A 26,193-nucleotide genomic window follows, 5' to 3' on the forward strand; every position below is an offset into this window, starting at 1 on the left:
ACCCCCAAAAAGCGAGCAGAGTTGAGTTGAGCTGAGCTGTACCGTGCAGTGGAAAAGCCCCATAAGACTCAGAATTAATATAGTCTAAATATTGTCCAGCCTTTAACTGCGCAATTCATCATTTATTGCTCCACTTTGTGAACTAATTAATATTGGATCTATTATCATTGAATCAAAATAAAATATTTGTTTAACTGGCAAAGAAAAGACTGTTATGGTATTTTTGTTTTTGGCAGAATCACACAATACTGAAGTGTTGGTTTATCAAGCAACTGTCTTACATTTGTTTTTTATGTAAATTTATCAGTGACATAACCCTCTCCAAAAGGAAGTGGCAAGATTTTGTGTGTGGCTGATGGTTTTGTGTGTAATGTGGGCCATTATGTCTTTCTTTATCCCTGTGGTCTGTGCATTTATGTATGGATTTGTCTTCAGTGTGTGTTTTTCCCCCTGGAGATGTAATTACAACATGCACCAAATCCAAACCTTTGCACTTACTGCACAGTTTCTAAGATTTTAATAAATTAATCACTTGTGCAAAATTGAGCAAAAACAACAATCCATCTATAAATCAATGGGCGACTGCTTGAGACTAATCATATAATTTGCTTTAAAGCGTTTAGCAAGATCTTAACTAAGTCTCTGCACTCTGGTTTACTGAAATCTCTTAACATTCTAAAGTTCAGACCATTTTACAAACCTATAGAAAATTGCACAAGCACATGAACGGCATCATGAAATATATAAGGAATTGTATTTTTAATGAAGATTAAGTTACTTACTGGTAATATTATGGACTTCTGGTGTTCACTTTTACAGGATTTGTGTTACACCAACATTATATTTTATTTAGGTCTTATTAAAGTCTGCAATGGAAGTGATTCGAGGCTCAGATATTGCAAGCTACTCACTCAGACACGCATATCATGTTTCCTTGCAAGCAAAGTCTGTTGTCTTCACAGAGTAAAAAGTAACAGGTTCACCGCCACAAAAACCCACAGTCATGTAACACATTTATTCAAGAGTTGCTTTGTTCATCCTTTCTTCGAATGCACTCTTTCTCCGTTGTCACTTTGTTCTCTCTTTAACTGTTCTTTATGTTTGCTTTGTTTGGATTTTTAGGTCCATGCAACCTTTAGCCCACACCTTCTTTTCTCTTGCTGTCTTTGTCTTTGTTCTTCAGCTTTCTTCCAGGTCAGACATCTTTGAAACAGCATAATGTCACACTCCTCTGAAGAATGTAGCTTTGTTACTCAGGTGTGAATGTTCGTTATGTGTAAAAGGGAATTTGATCATTTGATGAAAAGTCTAAAGAGACATTTAAAGGGATAGTTCACCCTAAATTGAAATTTTTGTCATCATTTATTCATCCTCAAGTTGTTCCAAACCCATATGGCTTTCTTCTGGTGAAAATAAAAGAGAGTGAAGAGGAATGTTAGCTTCAGTCACCATTTACTCTCACTGCATCTTTTTTTCATACAATGAAAGTGAATGATGACTAAGCCTAACATTTTGCCTTACAAGAAATTCATATGGGTTTGGAACAACATGTGCAATCTGTGTGTGAACTATCCTTTTAAAAGAGTGTGTGTTGATCTCTCTAAAGTTTTACTGTGATAGCACTGCAAATATATTTTTTGTGCACTGTAAACAAGATTTTTGCTTTTTTTTTTTTAGAAAAGGAGGTACAAGTCAAAATAATTGTTTGTGGTAATCAATATTATGCCACAAATGCTGTCGATTGAGCTTAACTTGTACTGAACCTGGAATATTCCTTTAAAACACAAGAAGTCTCCATGCATACACTGAAAAGAAAAGTTGACCTAAAAAATGTGCTTCATGTGGTAACGTCTAAATTAACTGGTTTGATTCAAGTCAAGACTTATTTACAATCCCTAAATCAACCTGAATACATAAGGCTGCACAAACAAAACTAATTTAAAAGGTTAGATCAGGTAGAAAAATGTCCTTAAGTTAACAATTGCAGGTTATGACTTCTTACAGTGCACAAACACTCTCTGTTTTACCTCCTTTTACACATCCCACACTCAAATTCAGGTAACTGTTTGTTTAGAGACTATTTCTAATTTAATAGCAGTAATCTAAGCTGGCTGTTTATGATTCAAAGATAAGATGGAAAACCTGCTAATTTTGTAAGTCCCTTCGGTAAATTATGTGGCAAGCTTTTACCGCCCGGGCTAATTGGTCCAATGGATCAGACAGTGTGTGACCTGAACTGTTCAAAACAGAATGACCTCTGTTATTTCTTTTCTTTTTGTTTACCAATTCTTAAACAATTGCATGAAAACTTATGAGGGTAAGGGTTACAATCTTTAGCCTTTACACTTACTGGTGGCATTAAGCACTTACAATGGAAGTGAATGGGGCCAATTCCTAAACGTTAAAATACACGCTCTTTCAAAAGTATAGCCAAAAGACAAAAGCAATATGCCTGTTAACAAGATTTTTAGTGTGTTCAAATCACTTACTAACCTCTTCTGTGTTATAGCCAATTTTCCAACTTCGTTGCCATGACGATGTAATGTCAACAAATCCTAAAACCCTGAAAAGACTGAATGATGATTTAAACAACATTACAGCTCAACTAATACACAAATTTTAACAGAAGAATCAATGTGTGCTTTTATAAAATTATAAGCTTCACATTTTTGCCTTTAACTCTCCAAAAATTGACCCCATTCACTTCTATTGTAAGTGCCTCACTGTCACCTTGATTTTTGCCTTTTTAAAGAAAAGTAGGGGTGTCTAAATAATTTTGTGTGGTAATCAACATAATGCCACAAATGCTATTGATTGAGCTTAACTTGTATTGAACCCGGAATAATATACAGGTGCATCTCAATAAATTAGAATGTCGTGGAAAAGTTCATTTATTTCAGTAATTCAACTCAAATTGTGAAACTCGTGTATTAAATAAATTCAATGCACACAGACTGAAGTAGTTTAAGTCTTTAGTTCTTTTAATTGTGATGATTTTGGCTCACATTTAACAAAAACCCACCAATTCACTATCTCCAAAGATTAGAATACATCATAAGAAAAAAAACATTTTTAGTGAATTGTTGGCCTTCTGGAAAGTATGTTCATTTACTGTATATGTACTCAATACTTGGTAGGGGCTCCTTTTGCTTTAATTACTGCCTCAATTCGGCGTGGCATGGAGGTGATCAGTTTGTGGCACTGCTGAGGTGGTATGGAAGCCCAGGTTTCTTTGACAGTGGCCTTCAGCTCATCTGCATTTTTTGGTCTCTTGTTTCTCATTTTCCTCTTGACAATACCCCATAGATTGTCTATGGGGTTCAGGTCTGGTGAGTTTGCTGGCCAGTCAAGCACACCAACACCATGGTCATTTAACCAACTTTTGGTGCTTTTGGCAGTGTGGGCAAGTGCCAAATCCTGCTGGAAAATGAAATAAGCATCTTTAAAAAGCTGGTCAGCAGAAGGAAGCATGAAGTGCTCCAAAATTTCTTGGTAAACGGGTGCAGTGACTTTGGTTTTCAAAAGACACAATGGACCAACACCAGCAGATGACATTGCACCCCAAATCATCACAGACTGTGGAAACTTAACACTGGACTTCAAGCAACTTGGGCTATGAGCTTCTCCACCCTTCCTCCAGACTCTAGGACCTTGGTTTCCAAATGAAATACAAAACTTGCTCTCATCTGAAAAGAGGACTTTGGACCACTGGGCAACAGTCCAGTTCTTCTTCTCCTTAGCCCAGGTAAGACGCCTCTGACGTTGTCTGTGGTTCAGGAGTGGCTTAACAAGAGGAATACGACAACTGTAGCCAAATTCCTTGACATGTCTGTGTGTGGTGGCTCTTGATGCCTTGACCCCAGCCTCAGTCCATTCCTTGTGAAGTTCACCCAAATTCTTGAATCGATTTTGCTTGACAATCCTCATAAGGCTGCAGTTCTCTTGGTTGGTTGTGCATCTTTTTCTTCCACACTTTTTCCTTCCACTCAACTTTCTGTTAACATGCTTGGATACAGCACTCTGTGAACAGCCAGCTTATTTGGCAATGAATGTTTGTGGCTTACCCTCCTTGTGAAGGGTGTCAATGATTGTCTTCTGGACAACTGTCAGATCAGCAGTCTTCCCCATGATTGTGTAGCCTAGTGAACCAAACTGAGAGACCATTTTGAAGGCTCAGGAAACCTTTGCAGGTGTTTTGAGTTGATTAGCTGATTGGCATGTCACCATATTCTAATTTTTTGAGATAGTGAATTGGTGGGTTTTTGTTAAATGTGAGCCAAAATCATCACAATTAAAAGAACCAAAGACTTAAACTACTTCAGTCTGTGTGCATTGAATTTATTTTATTTAATACATGAGTTTCACAATTTGAGTTGAATTACTGAAATAAATGAACTTTTCCACGACATTCTAATTTATTGAGATGCACCTGTAAGTAATATATGCATGATAATTCCATTTACATATCCAAAAAGTGCATGTGTTATGTTTAACGGCTTGAATTAGTTTGATAGCCACAATTATTCAACAGAAACCAGAAGTATCAACACCACCCCCACCCCCCACACCCTGTTTCACCTTCCACAGTTTTACATTTTAATGCACTCTAAAAATCTGAATCAAAATAATGTACATTTTATGGTGCTACACATGCTCCATCTGGCCCTGCACCTACACAAACCTGAATCAAATTATGGTTTAGTACAATACAACAGCTTCTGTGAATTGTGGACTAGTATATATTGAGGGTAGAATGTGTGATTATGTGTATTTTATACTAATTACAGTTGATGTTCTAATGACCTAGCTGTCACTCAATACAGCTCTGGGGTTACTGTAGAAATGTAAGTCCCATTCTACACATAAGCCTCATGGGCTTTTTCAGTTTCAACAATAAAAAACACAATAGCAGCTCACTGTAGGAACCGCCTGGGTTTGTGTATAGTCTTAAAAGTGTATGCTTTTGTTTCTCCAAAAGACTGGAATTTCTTTCTCTCTCTCTCTCTCTCTCTCTCTCTCTCTCTCTCTCTCTCTTTCTTTCTTCTCCGTTTCAGTCTCTCACTGCACATTTAGAAATATTTGTTAGCAGCCAGCTTATCTTAAATCTGTATCTGGCCTAATCTCTGCCTGATCTTTTTACGTCTCATTTTCATAATTTTTTCTTCCCATTCACAGCTCTATAAATCTTTGTATAGGTAAACCCCCCCCATAATCAAAACAAGCAAGTACAACCCCCCCCCCCATAATATTTATACAGTGATCAATGGAAACATGTAAATTCTTCACACTGTAACCACCCTGATATTCAAGCCAAATCTATGCCCTTGCATAGAAGCACCACAAAATAATGTAGTATGTGACACTATTGGTTAGGTAGATCATATCGACAGAGCATTAACCTTAACTTAAAAACCTGATCTGTTTGGGAGAAATGTAACTCACATTTAGTGCCACACAGTGGAAATTTCTATTGAGAACTGCTGCCATACATGTAATCAGGGGTTAAATTGGGATTTCAAAGGTGGGAATAAATAAATAGAATAAAATTAATACACTGTAAAAAAAAAAAAAAAAAAAAATCAAACTTCAATTTTGTCAGATAAGCTCAATTTTAAATGTTGATTGAACTAAGGTCAAAAAAAGTACTTGTGACCTACACCACCACTGAAGTTAAACCAACTGTTTGATTTCTTGGTGGGGCTCATACATGATCTTATGTCAAAATATAGATCTGCTTAAAAATATTTTGTATTATATTATTTTCAAGAATATTGTAAATTATGGACAGCTATATTTAAAAAGTCAAGTTTATTGAACTTAATGATCATTTATATTTTTGAGTTCGCTGAACGTTTTGTATTAAGTTCATGGAACTTAAGATCCAATTTGAATTGTTAAATTGGTAAAACTAATTTGCCTGAAGTTGAGTAAACTCAAAAATGCTTTGCAGCTGGTTGCCTTACTTTTTAAAGTTTACTCAACTTTTATTCTTTACAGTGTAATAAAGTTTTAATAAAATACATGGGTGTCTAAATATGGATTTATTAATAGGCCTGTTTGGTATGTAATTCATATAAGTTTTTTCTTTCAGGTGAATCGATTTGACTAGGATTCTGTTTTAATGATTTGTCTACCATTATTTATGTACGTCATTATTCAACTTAATTGTGAAAATACATAATTACATGGAAAATTTGATTTAGTAGATGACAAACAAAAAAAATTAAGAATGATATTTATACATTTTATAAAAATCAGATGACAGCTGGGACAAGTTACCTTCTTGCCCGTTGGGAGTCATCTTATAAAACCGGCTAATTTTATATCTAATGTTACAATTTAAAAGTAAATGCACATTGTTCTTAATGGGGGAAACAAACACCTTCTGCACGACTACATTTTACTCAAATTGTTATTCTGATAATATAATTGGTAATGAAAACATTTGCATTAAATTATGAGTTTAAAATTCTTCACTGCCTCGTGAAGAAGCATTTTCACTATAGTGAATCCCACTGTATATTTGCTAGAAAAAAATTTCCAAAATAAAAAAACCACAAAATAAAAATAAATGCTGAATCAACAAAAATGGAGTACACATCAATATACAAATAACAGTGAAACCTTTTACAGTGTGTTGGTCAAGTGATCTTTTGTTCTCAAGTTGTAGGCCTGTGATATTTTGATCTGATGTCGCTTTGGATGTGATTGATTCCTGATCCAAAACCCCTTCGTGTATTCAGATTTTTAACAAAACTAAGCAAATCGCTACTGCATATCAGTGGATCTAAGAAACGGGTGAGCAGTTGTTTACATATTACGTGATTTCTATTAATCAGAGATCAGACCATGGTGCGGTACAGAAGCGGAACGCACGTCTATGCAGGAGTGCGTGGTCTGGTGCCGCTCTTGTATTCTGCCTCTACCAGCATCCACAACTGTACAAAAACCGTACAATAAATACAGTAAATGGGATGGAAAGTTAAGTATGGAGTGCCACAGGGATCAGTTTTAGGACCTCTGCTTTTCTCCTTATACATGCTTCCCCTGGGAGATCATGGAATAAGTTTCCACTGTTATGCCGATGATACCCAACTTTATATTTCTTCTAAACCCAATGAAAATTCACAATTCTCCAAATTAGCAGTGACCTTAAGACTAGATTATTGTAATGCATTACTGGGAGGATGTCCAGCAAGTTCAATAAATAAACTTTAATTGGTTCAAAATGCAGCTGCTAGAGTGCTGACTAGAACCAAGAAATATGATCATATTAGCCCCATTCTATCATCGTTACATTGGCTACCAGTTAAATTTCGTATTAATTTTAAAATTCTGTTAACTACATGCAAAGCTTTGAATGGTCTAGCTCCACAGTATTTTAGTGACCTTCTGATATGCTAATTACGTCATGATCATTACAATCACAAAATTCTGGTTTGTTAATAATTCCAAGAATATCAAAATCCACAAAAGGAGGTAGATCCTTTTTTATATTTGGCTCCTAAACTATGGAATAGTCTCCTTAATGCTGTTCAGGATGCAGACACACTCACTCAGTTTAAGTCTAGACTAAAGACTCATCTATTTAGCCAGGCATACACCTAATTTATCCTTCAACTCACAATTAGGCTGCTTTAGTTCGGTCTGCCGGAACCAGAAACATCCATCATAAGCTACAGTATAACTCTGCATAAAATCGAATGGCATTTACGCTAATATTAATTTTTTTGTTACCATGTCTCAGCCAGATCCAGCTCTGTTCCTGCTTGGTGTCAGACTCCACTGCTAAGTGTTGCTGAAAGATGACAACAAACTACAGCTGGTACCAGCCAGACATCACTTCAGTCTTTTGACTTCAGAGGATGAACTGATGCCAACTCTAACTGTAAGACATCGGATACTTCATATGCCACTGCCTGAACCGTGGACTTAGAATGGACCCCACCAATCCTCACCGAAATGACCTGCAGGTTGAACTGCGATGCACCTCATAAATCTCTGCATGCATCCCATTTGTCTATTGATGGACTACACTCTTGAAATGGAATACATAGACTATAATTTAATTGCCAACAAAAGCCTTCATCAGCCAACTAATAAAGGACAATGCATCTATGTTAACTTCTGCAGTTAATACAGGATGGACTTCAAAGACATTAGTCATTAATCATTTAGTCATTTTTTAAACAATGGACCTTAATTTACAAATTTAAAACCATGACTTGCACTGCACATAAATAACTAATATTGGCATTATATTCATGTTGTTTAGCCAGAGGGGAACTGGCCCCCACAGTGAGCCTGGTTTCTCTTAAGGTTATTTTTATCCATTAACCAACATCTTATGGAGTTTTGTGTTCCTTGCCACAGTTGCCTTCAGCTTGCTCACAGGGGTTTTAAACAATTATTATTTAATTATTTAATTTCTGTACACAATTTACAATCATATTTAATCAAACTACATAATGATCACTCTTAGACTTTATAGATATTACAGTTACATTTTTTGTTAATGCATGATTTCCTGTAAAGCTGCTTTGAAATGATGTGTATTGTGGAAAGCTCTATACAAATAAATATGACTTGATTGACAAACAAGCATTTTTTTTCTTTTTGGAATCGAAGGTGCCGGAACGCCGTTCCGAACCGTACTGGCCCAATTTAACACCTGCATGTAATACAAAATGTCGCCACAGTCACATAATTCCCTTAAGAATTTAACAAATTTGTAGAATTCATGCCAGCTCATTCATGCTGTCATTAGAGCAAAACAGGGATATGCCAAATACTAAGAAATTTTGAAATTCATATTCATTTTTTTAAACACATATATATATATATATATATATATATATATATATATATATATATATATATATATATATATATACACACACTATATGGCCATATGTTTGTGGACACCCCCTTCTAATTTACGAATTTGGTTACTCCATTAAATCCAGTAAAGAAAAATCTTAATGTTTCTTTATCTAATGTCTTGGGCTTTGTGTGCTTCCAAATTTGTGGGAACTGTTTGGGGATAGCCCTTTTCTGTTCTAGCATTACAATGTTCCTGTGAACAAAGTGAGGTCCATAAAGAAATGGTTTACTGTGTCTGGCGTGGAAGAAATTGACTGGCCTGCACAAAGCCCAGACCTGAACCCCACTGATCACTTTTGGGGTGAACTGGAACAGCAACTGTAAGTCAGGCCCCATCGACCAACATCAGTTCATGACATCACTGATAGCCTTGTGTCTGAATGAGAGCAAACCCCTGCTGCCATGTTACTACATACAGTATAGTGGAAAGCCTTCCCAAAAGAGTGGAAGCTGTTGAGTGTACAGCAAAGGGGGAAATTGATGCCTAAGGTTTTGAAATCAAATGTTTATCAAGCACATGTGGTGTCCACAAACTTTTGGCCATATAGTGTATATATATATATATATATATATATATATATATATATATGTATATAAAATGTCCACTGTAGGTCTTGTAAATATCTTATTGAGTGTCGTCTTTAGATCCAATACCCTCGTGCCTCCGGCCTACTTTCCTACCTCTAAGGTTTCTCTCAGGACAAAACCACCAGGACAGGGACAAAAAGAGTGGAGAAGAGAGGATGGGAGAGAGAATTAAGCAGATCTGTTACCCTGTCCCTGGAGGATGTCAATAAAACACGCACACAAACACACTCTCACACACACACCTTTTTTCCTCCCCACACGACACAAACTGTCCCTGGAATGGGGAACTGAGTGCCCACAGTTGCCGTTTGTCATTTTAAATAAGTAATTGTTCAGAGACAGAGGGTGAATTAATTTACCTGCTAAACAGGAAGATAAGGAGAGCAGAAGAAAAGAGTGAATGGAAAGGGTTGAATGCTGTTTAGCCTGTGCTGGATGGGAGAGTTCTGTTGTGTCCCAGTTTTCAGACTGAATGTTTGCAAATAGCTACAACTGTTAGGTCAGATTTAACAAATACCATGTTAACTAAAATAAACAAAAAATACATTTTTACAATCATTTCCTATATCAAGTAAGAAGTGTGAAATTAATATGCTTATTCGATATTATTATTTTGCATTTTTGGATGTGTTTTAAGGGATCTTAAAGTGACTGGAGTATATCCTGGCTATTTTACTTATTTAGGTTTATCTTGTTTTTCTTTGTTGTTGTTGTTTTTTTTTTTTTTTTTTTTTTGTCATGTTATTGAATGTGTTTTTGCAGATGTTTAAAGTTAAGTCCTCTTCTTTTTAACTGAGAAAGAATTAGTTTCATGGACTCCTGAAGCAAGGACCCATGGGTCCTTTAGCCTGAAAGGGTATAGTTAAGGGTATAGAAAAGCATGGAGATTTAGGATAAAGATATACAGGGACATAAGAGGCATGATGCTTTGATTAAGTGATGAAATACTGAGACACACACAAAAGAATGATAGCTGGCCAATTTGAGTGAAGGATGACCTCATATCCCTGAGATATTAACTGAAAATATGCCTAGAAAATATCACAGTAGAAGAAAAATGCAGCTGCGATCAGATAATAAGAGCAAGTCATTTGTAACTCTGATAAGTACAGTCTCTGTACTATGATGGGGCCTAAATCCTGACTTAAATTCTTAATTTATACAATTTCTCTGTAAAAATGAACAGTTTGGAGGACACTACCTTTTCTAGTATTTTCGACATAAATGGGAGATTTGAGAATGGTCTATAATTAGTCAACTCTCCAGGATCAAGCTGTGGTTTCTTGATAAGAGGTTTGATAACTGCCTGCTTAAAGTTTCTTGGGACATGCCCTAAGGATAATGAGGAGATAATAACACTAATAAGAGTTTCTGAATTTACAGGAAACACCTCTTTTAAGAGCTTTGTCGGCATTGGGCCTAACATACATGTTGTTGCTTTTGATGTTTTGATAATTTATGTTAGCTCTTCCTGACCTATGACAGCAAAGGACTGAAGTTGCTTGTAGGGAATAATATGAGACACTCTCTTCTGAGGTGCTATGGCAGATGGTTGCATAATTCCATTTGAAACTGTTTTGTTTCTGATGATTTCAATTTTATCAGTAAAGTAATTCATAAAGTCATTACTACTGTGCTGCAATGGAATATCTGGTTCAGTCAAAGCTTTTACCTTATCAATTTATCCACAGTACTGAATAAACACCTAGGATTATTGTGGTTATTTTCTAAATATACGGACCTGGCAGCTTTTATTTTGTACTCTTCCACTTGCGCTACATTTTCCAGGTTGGTCTCTTGAGAACGTGTGTTATCATTGTACCATGGTGCGGGGCTTTTCTCTTTAATTTTCTTTAATCTAATGGGGCGACACTATCAAGAGTGCTAGAAAAGACTGTATCTATATTTTCTGTTAGCCTGGTTTCCCACAAGGTTATTTTTCTACATTAACAAACATCTTATTGAATTTTGTGTTCCTTGCCACAGTCGCCTGCTCACTGGGGGTCTAAATTCAATTATTATTTACTTATTTATTTTAAGGCACAATTTACAATCATGTTTTTTTATCAAACCGCACATTTATGACTCTAAGACATTACAGATATTACAGGTTATTTTTCTTTTAAAGCATAATTTTCTGTAAAGCTGCTTTGAAATTATATGTTGTGAAAAGCGCTACAAATTAAAATGACTTGACTTGAAAATATTATACAACTTGCCTTACAAGTTGTCTTACATTAGAAACATATATGAGAGAATATTATAATTTACCAGACCTGTTTTGTGTGTGTTGTAATGTCTTTGTTTGTTTATTATATTCATTATAGGTTATTTAATGAATTATAATATATATTATATAATTAATGTATCTTTAGCTGTAAAAAACAAAAAAACAAATCTGGATTGTTTCTTATTGTGCTGTAACTGTACTAAGCCATCACAGCCATGTGATTTAAAATAAAATGTAGATGGTCACAATACAATGATTCACAAATTGAAATATTGTGGAGTGGTTTCAAACAACAAACCTTTGTTGGTCTACTGTGGTATACTCACTTTGAAACTTTGGTGATGGGATCCACTGTAAACACAAGATGTAATGAGAGAGCAGGAACTGCAATGACAAAAGACCAGTTTTATCCTGGCCTCTAGTCGTCCCAAACACAAAGCATGAAGACTCTCTCCGCTCTTTTATCTTTATCTTATCTCTCCATTTTCACTTGTCTCTCTAGAGTCCTGCTCTTCATTCACTGCTTCAGTCCAGTCAGGATGCCGATAAGCTCTTTAGCTGTGTATGTTTGTGTAAGACTCTGTAAGGCCACACGTGTCCTTTTGTTTAATGTTTGTAGCAACTCCTCTCCAGCATTAAGTAACTTTTTGCAAATAAGGCAAGGAGTCATGGAATATAAACATAGTGTTTAAATCATTTATTAAGCAAAATGCAGGTACACAGTAAAAAAAAAAGGTTGTATTCTTTTTGATTGTAATGTGTATTGTGTGTTAATGCATGTGTGTACTAAGAAGATACTGATGTTAATATAAGCATTTTTCAATAAAGCTTGAAAATAACAAAGAAAGAAAGAAATTAAAGCAATAATTATATAATAACATGAATGATTTAAAGACAGTCTTACAAATTTTTTATATTATAATCTTAAAATTGCAGTTGAAACAGTACACCAGCAATTGCCATCTGGGAAAAGACATACTCCTTCCTTCTTTACAGTTCCATAAGATACAGTGCAGTGCCATTAGGTTCATAGGGTAAGGCATATGTTGGGATTTGGTGGGGATTTAATCTGGCATAAGAGTTATTTTACTTGTGATTATTATTTGAATAAATAGGGCCTATTGATTATCAATTAATATCTGCCTTATTAATTAAACTCTTGGTGTACAGTCATATTCTGTATTGGCTTAAAATAAATATCGATAAAATAAGAATCCACAAAATAAAGTGCATCAGGTTTGTAACAACTGGTTGTCTATCAAAAACTGAACAAAGCATGTTTACTATGTCTTTCATAAGAACTAAGATTTAAGGCTGAAACATTAATGAAATGGATGCAGTGTTTTATTAGTTATGTTTTAAAGGGATAGTTCACCCAAAAATGAAGATTCTCTAATCATTTACTCACCCTAATGCCATCCCAGATGTGTATGAATTTCTTTCTTCATGCATACCGACACCTACTGGGCAAGGAGGAGAATTAATAATAATAATAATAAAAAATACTTAAATATTGATCTCTTTTTCATCCACACCTACCATGTCACTTCTGAAGATTTGGATTTAACCACTGGATTTGTTTGGATTACTTTTATGCTGCCTTTATGTGCATTTTGGAGCTTCAAAATGTTGGTACCCTTTCACTTGCATTGTATGGACCTACAGAGCTGAAATGTTTTTCTAAAAAACCTTCGTTTGTGTTCAGCAGAAGAAAGAAAGTCATACACATCTGGGATGGCATGAGGGTGAGTAAATGATGAGAGAATTTTCAATTTTGGGTAAACTATCCCTTTAATATGTGTGCATTAAGGATAGTATCTTTTCTCAGCCTATAGCAGTGACTAAGCTGGTGTGACTGAATGCAGAATGTAGTTGTATGGGTGGGGTCATATTAAAGGAGTGGGACATGGTGGCCATGTGGCTAAAGGTGGATTGTTTATCCTGTACACAACTGTCAAACTGTGGACATTTTTCCACTCTCTTCTTAGGTTTGCTAGACATTTTCCTATTGCGGGTCCGAATCCCATCTTTCTTCATAGTAAGGGGCCGGTTCATCTGAATGCACAAAAATGCAGAGATATAGTACACCATTTGTACAACAATAATACTACCAGTTTGAAAATGAAATTCCTTCTGTGTTAAACCTATCTGTTGAATATTGCATATCCTGCCAATGCAAAAAATAAAAATAAATAAATAAATAATAATAATAAAAAAATAAACATTAGATTTTTTTCCCTAATAGATATATTATTTATTTAGGGATAGCCAGCAGATTTAACATGTCATGTTTAAGAATAAGCAATTCTTGTTTGAGGACGTATAGCCCTTACAAGTCCCCTAACAAGTATGCATTTAAGAAAGACAAATGTGTAATCAAATATGTTGTATTGCTTATCCAAAATTCAATCATTCAGTTTGCTGTTCTCTGTCAATACAAAGTGCCAGTGCCACTCACGTTGTGTAGTTTGTAGTACAGTCCACAGGCATTACAAACAGGTTCTCCACTGGCATTACGTCTCCAAAGTGTGGTCGTGCCTGTCTGGCAGTTGGCACAGCAGGTGCCTGCTCGCCTAGATGCAGACTGCATAACACACAAAGGGACAGAGAGTGAAAACGTAGAAGAAAATGGTCAATAACAGAACATAAAACTTAAGAACAAAAAAATTAAATGGGGAAAGGAAGAGGGAAAAAAACAGATTGATGTCCAGTATAAGGAAGCCTGGAACTAGATTTCTATGCTCTGGCTTGAAAGTTGAGATGGCATGTTTACAAATGTTTTTGTTGAAGTTATTTAAAGTAAATGTTATTTTAATTAATTAAAAAAGGTCATTTAAAAAAGCTTGTTTCTCTCCAATAAAACATTGAAATTCAAAAATAATATATGATACATGATACATTTTATATTATGAAAGTAAAATATTTAGATTAGACATTTAAGCTTTGCAAATATATATATATATAAATTCTCCTTAGCCGAACATCTCTCTATGAGCATTAAAGACATACTGAAAGGTTGGAGGGTCACGTGACGCCATGTGAGGTTCGGACGTGTGAACAGCGAGCTCAGCACACTATGCTAGTTTGAATACTTTTTAGGTCATAGAAAAAGTATGAGTGAGATTCGATACACCCTGATCCTTAACTGTTCTAGGAAGACAATATGTCGAAGAATTCATAATCCTCGGGCTCTGGAGACATTAAAAGACACTTAAGTGCTCAAGCTGACGCCCCTGAGCGGGCCGCAAGCCCGGGAGCCGATTTGGCTGGAGAAGTGAGGGAAATTCCGTGAGAATTGTTGAACATGTCGGCAATGCTGATGAAGGTTGTTGTGATTTGGAGGATTTTGCTGTAATGCTTGATCGATCACTGCCATGGACACGAAATTCACTGAGGTGGTTACAAGAGTGGGGGATGTCAAGAAACGGATTGATTATCTGGAGTCATCAGAGAGGCAATTAGCTGCTAATCCGCTAGCAACCAAGGTGGATTTGGAGCGCGTCTGAAGAGAAGTTGGAGGACTTGGAGAACCGTAACCGGCAGAATAACATCTGAATTGTTGGAATTCCTGAGGACGAAGAAGGTATGGTGAAATTCCAGGACAGGCCCTTTCTGAGTCTACTTGACATAACAGGTCATAAGCTGGAAATCGAGCGAGCTCACAGGGTTCTGGCTTGGCGATCCGCTGAGGATTACAGGCCCCAATCAATTTTGGCCAAATTTCTGAGATCATCCGATAAAGATATCGTGTTACGCGAGGCGAGGAGTAAAGGAAGGCTTTCTTGGAAGAACCACAGCATTTTCTTGTTCCCAGACATTGTGAATTCGACGAGAGAAACGTGATCGATTCAAGGAATGCAAGAAACTCTTACATCAATGGAAGGTCACTTTTGCCGGCCAAATTGAGAATAGATGCTAAGGATGGCTGTAAAATATTTACATATCCCCAGCAACCGATGTCGTTCATAAAGTCAATAGACTGAGTAAGTAATTTTGTGGTACTCACATTGCAGCCAAGTGGACCAACTCACTGAACATTCACTTGACCATCAGTGGAAACTGAGCATCTTTTTTTAATTATTTTTGTGCTGGTTCCGCCTAGCGGCTGGAGTTTGTTTTGTGCAGTAACACTCATTCGGGACAGTGTTGTAGATGAATCTGCACCAGTGCTCGAATTGAGGGGGGGCTGGGGGGATCTGGGACCCCCCATAAGGCATTAGGGACACCCCATAAGAAGTAAAAAATAAACTAAGGGGGACCCCAAGATACTTATATTTTAGTAAAAATTAATTGAATTAATTATTTACAATAATTTATATTACGTTTGTTTATAGGCTAGTTGTCATGTCTCTTTAAAATGTAAAAGCCCCGCCCCACATCTAAAGACCGCTAAGCGCATGACATCGTTGACATGACTGCTTGCTTGGCGCCGCTCTGGTGAAGCTAACTTTAGCTAAAAAATGGAGAATAAAAAACCTCCACTCGCAGTTGGGAAGAGAAAGCTTCTTACTGACTTTTTTGAGGGGTAATTTTCTCTCTCTCGATATCTTTCTACTATATCTATCCACTCCATGTCGGGGCGTTTGTATTCCTTGCATAAATTGGAAACATTTAGGCTTACTCATTTTTCATTATTAATAGGCCTGGTTCTACGGGGGTGCTAGAGATCGCGATGAAGATGAGTGACAGCTTTTTAGCGATTATAAAGGGAGCGCTCGTTGTGCGCATTCTATGCTATATATAATCCATCCAGAATTTGTATAAAACTTGTTTTTCATGCTGCTAAGAGGAGGACCAACGGCCATGTACATGCTGCAAATTTTCGGGAATTACATCCGAATATAAATGCGGGATTCACTCTTGAAATGTCAATGATTGACATATTGATAACCATAGCATTGTTTGTTCCTGAATAAAGCAGCCTTTTTGACTGAAATGTTTGAATAGTCTGCTGACTGACTCACTCATTACAGTCCCTTGCCGCCACCTACTGACGTAACAATGCAACTGCACTGAAATCATTGAAAAATCCCCACCAACACTAACACAGAGACTGATAGCCTGTCTTGTCACAATTTATATTTTTAATATCTAATAAACTAGTTTCATGCATTTAAAAAAGTCTTTTGGAAGAAACATTATTATCACAAAGTGTCACATCAATCATCCAGTTGTTTTTAGGGTAGTAAAAACTACATTGGTAAATGATGCTAGAATTATTCTGTTGGATGTACACTACTGTTCAAAAGTTCAAAAGTCTCTTCTGCTCACCAAGCCTGCATTGATTTGATCCAAAATACAGTAAAAACAGTAATATTGTGAAATATTATTACAATTTAAAATAATAATAATAATACAATAGTCAAATGTAATTTATTCCTGTGATCAAAGCTCAATTTTCAGCATCATTACTCCAGTCTTCAGTGTCACATGGTCCTTCAGAAATCATTCTGATATGCTGATTTGATGCTCAAGAAACATTTCTGATTATTATCAGTGTTGAAAACAGTTGTGTACAATTTTTTTTTTTTCAGGATTCTTTGATGAATAGAAAGTTCAAAAGAACAACATTTATCTGAAATATAAATCTTTTGTAACATTGTACACTACCGTTCAAAAGTGTGGGGTTAGTAAGAATTTATTCACTTATTTTTTTGGAAAAGAAATTAAAGAAATTAATACTTTTATTCAGCAAGGATGCATTAAATTGATCAAAAGTGACAGTAAAGACATTTATAATGTTTGCCTAGTTGTCCTGCACTCTTTGAATAAAGCTCCCGCACCTGGGTTCATACCTAATCTCCTCTCTATAGTATCATTACAGCCTGATAGTATTTTGCCATCCTTTTGCTACTGTTTAAGTAATAAAAAAAGGTCCTTAAACAAGTCCTTTTGAAGTTACTGACAGCTCCTTTATCACTGCTTTCTGAGACATTCTGAAATAATTATTCCTGTGCCACTGCTGAATCTGACAGTGATACCATCCAGTGAGTCTGGAAGCCATCCGATTATTTTGTACTGTTTTTGAGACATTTCAATGTATTTTGAAGTCACATGCTTTTACGGGTCTTCAAGTGCCTTATATGTAGTCCCCTAGTATATTTGCCATAGTTGCCCTTTTGGGTCTACTGCTCTGTCACCCTCTAAATCCAGTATTACTTGGAGTAAGCCATTTAAAAGAAGAATAGTAGCTTATCTCTCTTTGTTATATAACATTGGACTGAAAATGTATATATATTTTTATTCTTTATCAACACAAAAACCTGTTCTTTTATGTAAGCCCGTTTTTAATAAATAGTATATAATTATGCATATTATGATCAAATAAATATATTGTATATTTTGTATAAATTGTATATTGTGAGACTAACCCCCCCCATTGGTTGGAGTTTGTTTTATAGATTATCTTCTTTTTTTTTTCTAAATACTTTCTTTTGATTTATTGTTTATTTATGTGTCATTATTAATTTATTATCAGACCACTGAAGTGCGCATTTGTGTCGGGGGGGGGGGGATGTTCGGAGGGAAGGGTTTTAAATTCATATAATCTGATTCCATTTTTGTTGTCATGTTTATTTAATCTGTGACAGGAATCAATAAAAATTGTTAATAACAAAAGACATACTGAAAGATTGATGAAGAGAGTTGTGGTTAAAGACCCTATAGCAATAACATGAAGATTGCTAGTCCAAATCCTTTGTGGAATGACATACAATTTGGACCTGATACCAGAAAGGTACTCTACCCTTTCCATATGAATGTAGGCTGGATGTACAGAAAAGTTTCTCCTCAGAGCTTAATGTTAACAGTAGGACTTCAAGCACTCCAGCTGTATTGGTCTGCAGGAGCTTTTTTTTTTTTACAAAATGAATGCAGCTTTGTGTGCTGCAGAAATAGAAAAGAGTAGGCCTATTTAAAATTTGCATTGCTTAAGCTAAATATCAAATTAACTGAAACTACCATTTTTAAAACTGCAAAAAGAAGTAGGCTATTATGAAAGAACTGAATGAAAGAACAGATTATATTCTTAGAGGCTCAATTAATAGGTAAGGAAACCTTTTAATATTTTCAGTGTTGTAATAAAATATTTTGGCTAGTTTGAAAGTCACTGGCTAAGATTTTTATTGCTTCCAGACATGTTAATAAACTGCGGTTAGCCACAGAGGCCCTTTGAATGATCATGCCAATGATCAAGCATATATTGAATATTAGGAGGTTCACCATGATGTTGGTGGAGTGCAAAGTAGAGTGCTGCAGGCTGCACTATAGGAACATTTACATTGTTGTGTGGGCGAGAGCACCCTTGAGTGTCTGAGAGGAAGATGAGGAGGTTATAGAAGAGGAGGAAGGACAAGTCAAGACATTTTGCAAGCCAAGATAAACAAAATTACCCTTAACATATTCATTCCCTCTGAATTTAATTTGTAAAATAATCTTGTTCCCACTTTGTACCAACTCGATCACACAAATCCTGTAAGTAACGTATTGATTTAGGCCTAATTATTTATTCAGTCATTTATTTATCAATTTTATGCATTTATTTTACACTATATAATTATATATTATTAAACATTAGATAGCCTTATTACAATTAAGTCTAATTGATATGATAAGTAGACCTCTATATATTTTATTTAGAGAAAAATTAACAAAATTTAAAATAAAAGTATCTTGGTCACATTGTATTCTACTGCATAAAGTGTAAGAATCTCAACATTAACTGTATAAAACTGAATGAAGTCGTGATTGTCCTGCAGGTGTCTGCATAAGTCCTTACGATGCTATTTTTTTTTTTAATTATTATTATTGATCAATAAACAATACAAATACAGTACAAATAGATTCTAACAATTAAGTCTGCTAGGGGAAGTATACAATGTTACACAATGACTTTAAAGAAAATACATGCCTGTACAATTTGAACTTGCTTGTTTTGATTATTTGGGGGGTTACCTCCCCCCATCCCCCTGGAATCTTATGTGAATGCCCCTGATCAAATATGTGTGAGTTTACCTGTCTTTCTGATTTGCAGTAATACCTAACAACGATGCTCTTAAGTTAAACTCAACCAACAGCATTTGTGCCATATTATAGATTTCCACAAAAATGTATTTTGACTTGCTTACAATATACAGTAAGTGAATGGGGCCAATTCGTAAACATTAAAATACTCACTATTTTAAAGGTATAGGCCACAAGATGTAATCAATATGTGTGTTAACATGATTTTAGTGTGATAAAATCGCTTACCAACCTTTTCTGTGTAAAGTTATAGCCAATTTGACAACTTCGTTGCTATGACATCGTAATGTCAACAAACCCTAAAACCCTAAAACAACTGTAAAAATGACGATTTAAACAACTTTACATCTCAAGTAATAGGCTACATGTGTTTTAACAGAAGAATTAATGTGAGTGCTTTAATAAAATTATATGCTTCACATTTCTGTCTTTAAACCCTCCAAAAATTGGCCCCATTCACTTCCATTGTAAGTGCCTCATTGTAACGCAGATTTGTGCTTTTTTTAAAGAAAGAAGGGATGAGTCAAATAGGTTTTTTGTGGTAATCAACATTATGCCAAAAATGCTGACAATTTATCTTAACATGTATTGAACCTGGAATACGATGTTTTTGGGAAACAGACCATAATTCTAAGATGTTTTGTACGATCGTTTTTAGATCTATTTAGGCTTACGATGCTTTTGGGAAATGAGGCCCTGGTCAGAGTTTTTACGTCAAACTCTAAAATTACGCCCTCAAAAAAACAACAACATAAATTCACGTATTCACGACACTCGTTTAACCCCGTTCCCATCCGTAACATTGTGTAACATTTTTTCTTTTTTGCCCCGACCTGTGGAGTGGTGCTCAAGGAGCTATAATAGACTCTCTACATGTCAAAAGAGTGTAGAGTGAGAAAACAAACACGAACAGAAGTGCTTTTGGGTCTCGCAAAGTTATCGGTGGGCAGACATCCTGCCACGGAAACAAATGGACCGACCTGTCTCTGCAGGCGCTCTTTAAATATATGACCTGTAGCTGATGCAGAAGTGCTCGTTACACACTGAATAAAAGCAAGAGATCCGAAGCTAGTCAGTTTAATTTACAGCTAAAACATTCAGAAAGGAGAGTCAAACAAAATCCGTCGAGGCAGTAACTTTCAAGCTGATTTATTAGGTGTTTTCCTTCATTTTCAGTCACAGTAGCATTTCTGCAGACGTCTGCATAGTGTAGTTTTTCCATCTCTGTTACTTGAGTGTTGTGTAGTGACAGCTTTAGTTAGTAGAATATCAAAGTATTGGGCATATTCTTTAAAATTTAACATAATGCATTTGTAATTTGTATTTTGTTTACAACTATACCCAGTCGAGTTACAGTGGCAAAGCAAATTATTGTATAATCGCTGCATTGCATTTGGAATATTTTAATCCTGTTGCATCAAGTGTGACTGAGATCTGACCAGTCAGATTGAATGTTTCCATCAACAATAGGCTACTCAACTATTATGAACTTTTATGAATATAAAATTCTAAAAAAAATATTCACACTTTTAAAATAATAATAATATTAATAGGCTAATAGTAATAATAAAAAGTAACTTTGGTGGATAGAAAATTATAACTTTAAAATTTTAATATTCAAATTAAGTTAAGATGATATGCCTATCAGGAATAAAACTAGTATATGATTTCTGGTCAAGTTTACACTTATTCATGCTAATGAATTCTACTTGCCATTTAAGCCTGTCAGCAGGGCCACAGAAACTCAGTGGTCCATTACACACACACACACACAAGACTTTCTTTTTCTCCGTTCTCTGTACACATTCTCTGTCAGTGCATGTAATACAACCATCATACTGTACATCACATAGGCACAATGTTAGTGAAAGTGAATCACTACTCCTTAACAATTTTCCTGTAAATGTTATTACTGTCAAGAGCTCTACAAACATGATCAGTGTTATTTTTTATTGGCATTTAACTCCTGAATGTCTAGATGAAGAATTCTTGATGCTTCATTTTCTTTACTTGTCATGGAGTGAACATGTTGGCATCTCCCAAATATATGGGGAAATGCAGGTAAAAGGTTAGCAGGCAAACCGTTACCAATGTTTTTCTTCAGTTGGTTTTAGAGCAGTGTTCTATGCAATGTTTATGTTGTAACTGTGTGTGCTTGCAAGTAAATGCATGCAAAGGTGTACATGTCTGTGTCTGGCAATTACCAGTCGCCTCTTGGGTCTGATGAGTGGTCGGTTCAGGCCATTCATCTTGTGATAGAGTCCACATGCATTACACAGATAATGACCTGTTCCATCCCTTCGCCACAGAGGAGTTGATGTTGCTCCACAATTCACGCATTCACGCCCTTCCACCATACATTTTCCACAGAGATGCACAAAATGAGGAGAGAGGAAATAAGTTTAAGCAACTTATGCTGAGTGGAATGAATGTGTAGTGTGGTTGTGCACTGGAACATCACATTTTACAATACGTAATCTTTTTTGTTAAAGTGTGAAACCAGTTTTCACATCAAAATATTTTATAACACAAAAGGACAGATGTGCAAACTTTAAAACTGTTCAAGAAACAACACCGGCCATTTGGCACAAGGTGTGCACCAGACTACATAGCACATCTTTCAATAGCATGAAAGTTGATTCATTGTCCATCTTAGTGCAATGATCTAAACTTTTACTTATATGATCGTTTTCATAAACAGATCCGACTAAAGGACACATACAAAATATGATTCTTAAGTGAGTACTATGTTATAAGGAGCAGTGCCAGGAAATGAACTGAACATGAAACATTTAAAAAATATATATTTGTTTCGCATTTTTATTTTTTCAGATGCATAATGCACATGCATAAATTGTGCTGTAATAATTTAGTCACCAAATTATAATAACACATTACAGTGTCCATATTACATAATATAATTTATTGCAATAACAACACCAATGGGTATTTACAAGCTACTCCATAAAATAATTATGAAGTAGGCAAGTAAGTTACTTAATGTAATTACAATGTTACATGAACACTGTAAGTGTGTCCCTAATTGTTTACAAGCAGCAGATGTTTAAAGCTAGACATTCCACATCTGATGGTGTAGTGTTATGAACTATGAACTCTGATGATACCTGAAAAAGCGCGGCTTTTGCATTTTGACGTCATGTTTCTCGCGCTGCTCCCGACCAGTCTTCTGGAATGAAACACATTGCCGGAGAAGTCCTGCGCTCCTGCAAAAGCATAATCGGAATATGAAAGTAGGCCTATATTTGTCGTAGTCTGCGCCAGATTACTACTGACTGGACTAGAACACTCCATTTTCATTCCGTCGACGAGCTGCATATGGTATTTCCCAGTGTCCATTACAGAAGCAGCGCACGCGGGGTCCAGGGAAGCGTCCTTGGGTGGAGTAGGAGGTAGGCAGTAGAGCTGAGGACTGCAGTGTTGTGTCATTGACAGGCAATGCATCGAACCTGGGGCAGAAGAACCGGTGCCCGTGTACAGGCCATTTGAGTTTTCATCAACTGCTGAATGAACAGCCGCTTTACCCTGGTGGCTGACTGCCCATTTGTTGTGGTGTTGGGCCACTGACAGGATCGACTTGCTGTTCTCCAATAACGAAAGTTCTTGAGAGTGGATAAGGTGGGGCCGACACATTGAGCCACCCGTAAGCCGAGCTGCAAAAAAAAAAAAAAAGAAAATAAATTGCAGCATTTTGTAAACACACAATGTTACTGTGTCAAGACGCCTGACTATCAAGTAAATGGGTTACTTTTTCGATTCTAACTTTTCTCCGCATTATAACAATGCTTTTAACCACAGCCATAAAATGTATAACAGTATTATAACAATATTATAACAATAGGACGGTTTATAACAGTTAAAAAGAAAAGATATATATATATATATATATATATATATATATATATATATATATATATATATATATATATATATATATATAACGAGTTTCAATGTAGCCTATTGCACAAACGCGGAAAATCCGAAATTTCTTAAACCGGAGCAATCTGGTTGACAAAATAACTTTCTCAAAGCCCATATTTCGTTCTGCTAGAGCGCGCGCTCAATAGAGGGGTGGATTTCATCATTAGATGTGGGTAATTTTATTTGATTTTTCCACAAATTATAATTTCTCCACTTTATAGACTATATGTCTTGCAATCGATAACAATCTCTGCAAATCGAACAAACCCCCTGAAATTTGAGGGAACACAGCGATACACTTGACACAGGTAAGAAAACAAGAAAACGTGTGTCAAAGCAATATATTTCAATCTATGTAAACTTTATTACTGTAAAACAGCCGTCAAACAAAAAAATTGCTACGCATTTTAGTGTTGATTATATATGGAAAGGAAAAGTAATAATTTCACAATATTAATATTTATACCAGCATAACATCATTAGCTTACTAATTATAATAATAATGCATAATTGTATTAACTATTTAAATAGTATACATTGTGATACATTCTCTTGGAGATTAATCTTGGAAACTAAAAAATAGTACTATTTTTTATACCCCGGGGAACCAAGAAATATAACCGACAGTTTTATGGAAAGTGGTGGGTTGAAATCACTTCATTTAACCTCAACTAATGCAGAAATTGAAGTAGGCTACTGAAAACTGGTTAAAAGACAACTGTTAATAAAAAATACTTCAAGGTCAATAGTGCTCCAGGCCTACTCACCATGCGTTTGACTGTAAGACATTCGTGCACGAGTGTAAGAGTGGGCTCCATGTGAGTGATAATAGGGGTTTCCTTGAGAGTCCAAATGACTGAGAAATACATCCACCTCATCTGGTGGTAATAACGGGGCTCCTGGCTCCATATATCCCGAGACACGATGCCCTAAACCAGCATGAGGAAGCATTGAATCGGGGGTACCCACTAAGGCTGAATGATGAGCATGCATCATCCACCGGGGTTCCGCCGGGAGATCCATCTGTAGATACCTTCCAGCTGAACGGGGATGCAAATTGTTCTGTGCGGTTAAAAAAGTTATTCCAAGTTTATCCAGCTAGAAGGCTTATTTCCCGAGTATGTGTATACTTTCTTTCCCCGCCGTTAAATTTCAATGATTTAGCACACCCCAGAGAGCGTAAACATAAATGAATGTTAACGGTGTGATATCTCCACGTACAGTTTCAAAAGGATGCGCGCGAGCGATGCACTTAAAGCTTGAGATCTCGCGCGTTCAAAATATCACACTTAATAACTGATTACTTCAGCTACATGTGTTGTGTGAACTCATATATATTTTAACGACTGATACCCTAATATTTAAAACCAAATCCTGTTATTTGGGTGTAAAATAGAGTCCAAGAACCGACCTTCTTATTTTGTCACTCCAGCTCCAGAGCAGCACACGTGTATCAGAACACTTTTTTTTCTTCATAAGCGTCGGGAATGATCGCCACAGGTCGTCAAACGAGCAACTGCTCAAAAAGCTTATATGCAATAGACTCTATGAGACAGAGGCCAAGGGCTGACTCCTCCCTCCAGGATCAAGGCTAGCCAATTAGAGCTCGTCCCTTTTCCAGTTTGACACCTGAAACCCCACTGAATACTAGGCAGCTTTTTATCCATTCGTTTCGCTAGGTCTGCCCTGCTCACAAGTAATTTATTCACATTTCACCCTTCAACATCCTGAAACTGCTGTTATTACCACCTACAGAAAACCACAGGCTACTATGAAAAAACCTAATGTAAAATAATTTCCACTCTTCATTATTGGCATTCAGAGTTAATTTACTTTTTAATTTATACTTTTTTCACTGTTATAAAAATATTATAAAAGCTAAAAAGAGGTAGGGCCTCACTTTAAAAAATAATATTCTTGTAGGCCTATTTAAAGGAATATTCCGGGTTCAATACAAATTAAGCTCAATCGACAGCATTTTGTGGCATAATATTGATTACCACAAAAATTTCTTTGGACTTGCCCCTCTTCTTTAAAAAAAAGCAAAAATCTGGGTTCCAGTGATGAACTTACAATGGACGTGAATGGGGCCAATCCGTAATCATTAAAATACTCACTGTTTCAAAAGTATAGCCACGAAACGTAAACATTATACATGTTAACATGATTTTAGTGTGATCAAATCGCTTACTAACCTTTTCTGTGTAAAGTTATATCCAATTTTACAACTTTGTTGCCATGACGATGTAATGTCAAGGAACCATAAAACCACTGTAAAAAATTACGATTTAAACAACTTTACAGATCAGTAAGAGTTTTAACAGAAGAATTAATGTATGTGCTTTTATAAAATTATAAGCTTCAAATTTCTGTCTTTAAACCCTCCAAAATTGGCCCCATTCACTTCCATTATAAGTGCCTCACTGTAACATCGACTTTTGCTTTTTTTAAAGAAAAGGAGGGACGAGTCGAAATTATTTTTTGTGGCAATCAATATTATGCCACAAATTCTGTTGACTGAGCTTAACTCG

General features: G+C 35.8%; 1 protein-coding gene and 1 pseudogene across 1 annotated transcript; both read right to left on the bottom strand.

Moving 5' to 3' along the window:
• LOC127446102 (sodium- and chloride-dependent GABA transporter 2-like) overlaps positions 1 to 26,193 on the bottom strand; it is a 498,776-nt pseudogene that overhangs the window by 299,460 nt on the left and 173,123 nt on the right.
• Positions 13,443 to 24,685, bottom strand: LOC127446101 (GATA-binding factor 2-like). The gene is made up of 5 exons (XM_051706766.1): positions 24,430 to 24,685; positions 22,849 to 23,394; positions 21,928 to 22,070; positions 14,160 to 14,285; positions 13,443 to 13,756 (listed from the first exon to the last, which is right to left on the bottom strand). Exons 1-5 carry the CDS (start codon positions 24,683 to 24,685, stop codon positions 13,526 to 13,528), a joined length of 1,302 nt encoding a protein of 433 aa, XP_051562726.1. The 3' UTR covers positions 13,443 to 13,525.

The sequence above is a fragment of the Myxocyprinus asiaticus genome, chromosome 9 (assembly GCF_019703515.2).
Source record: "Myxocyprinus asiaticus isolate MX2 ecotype Aquarium Trade chromosome 9, UBuf_Myxa_2, whole genome shotgun sequence".
NCBI classification, from domain to species: Eukaryota; Metazoa; Chordata; class Actinopteri; order Cypriniformes; family Catostomidae; genus Myxocyprinus; species Myxocyprinus asiaticus.

Bases quoted from the DNA above. Each gene is read 5' to 3' on its own strand.
- LOC127446101 (XM_051706766.1), bottom strand. From the start codon at position 24,685: ATGGATCTCCCGGCGGAACCCCGGTGGATGATGCATGCTCATCATTCA. The intron at 22,071-22,848 runs GTATCATCAGAG...GTATGGTGGAAG, and splicing joins CAAAAGCCGCGCTTTTTCAG to GGCGTGAATGCGTGAATTGT. The intron at 14,286-21,927 runs GTAATTGCCAGA...TGTGTTATGCAG, and splicing joins TCAGACCCAAGAGGCGACTG to TCTGCATCTAGGCGAGCAGG.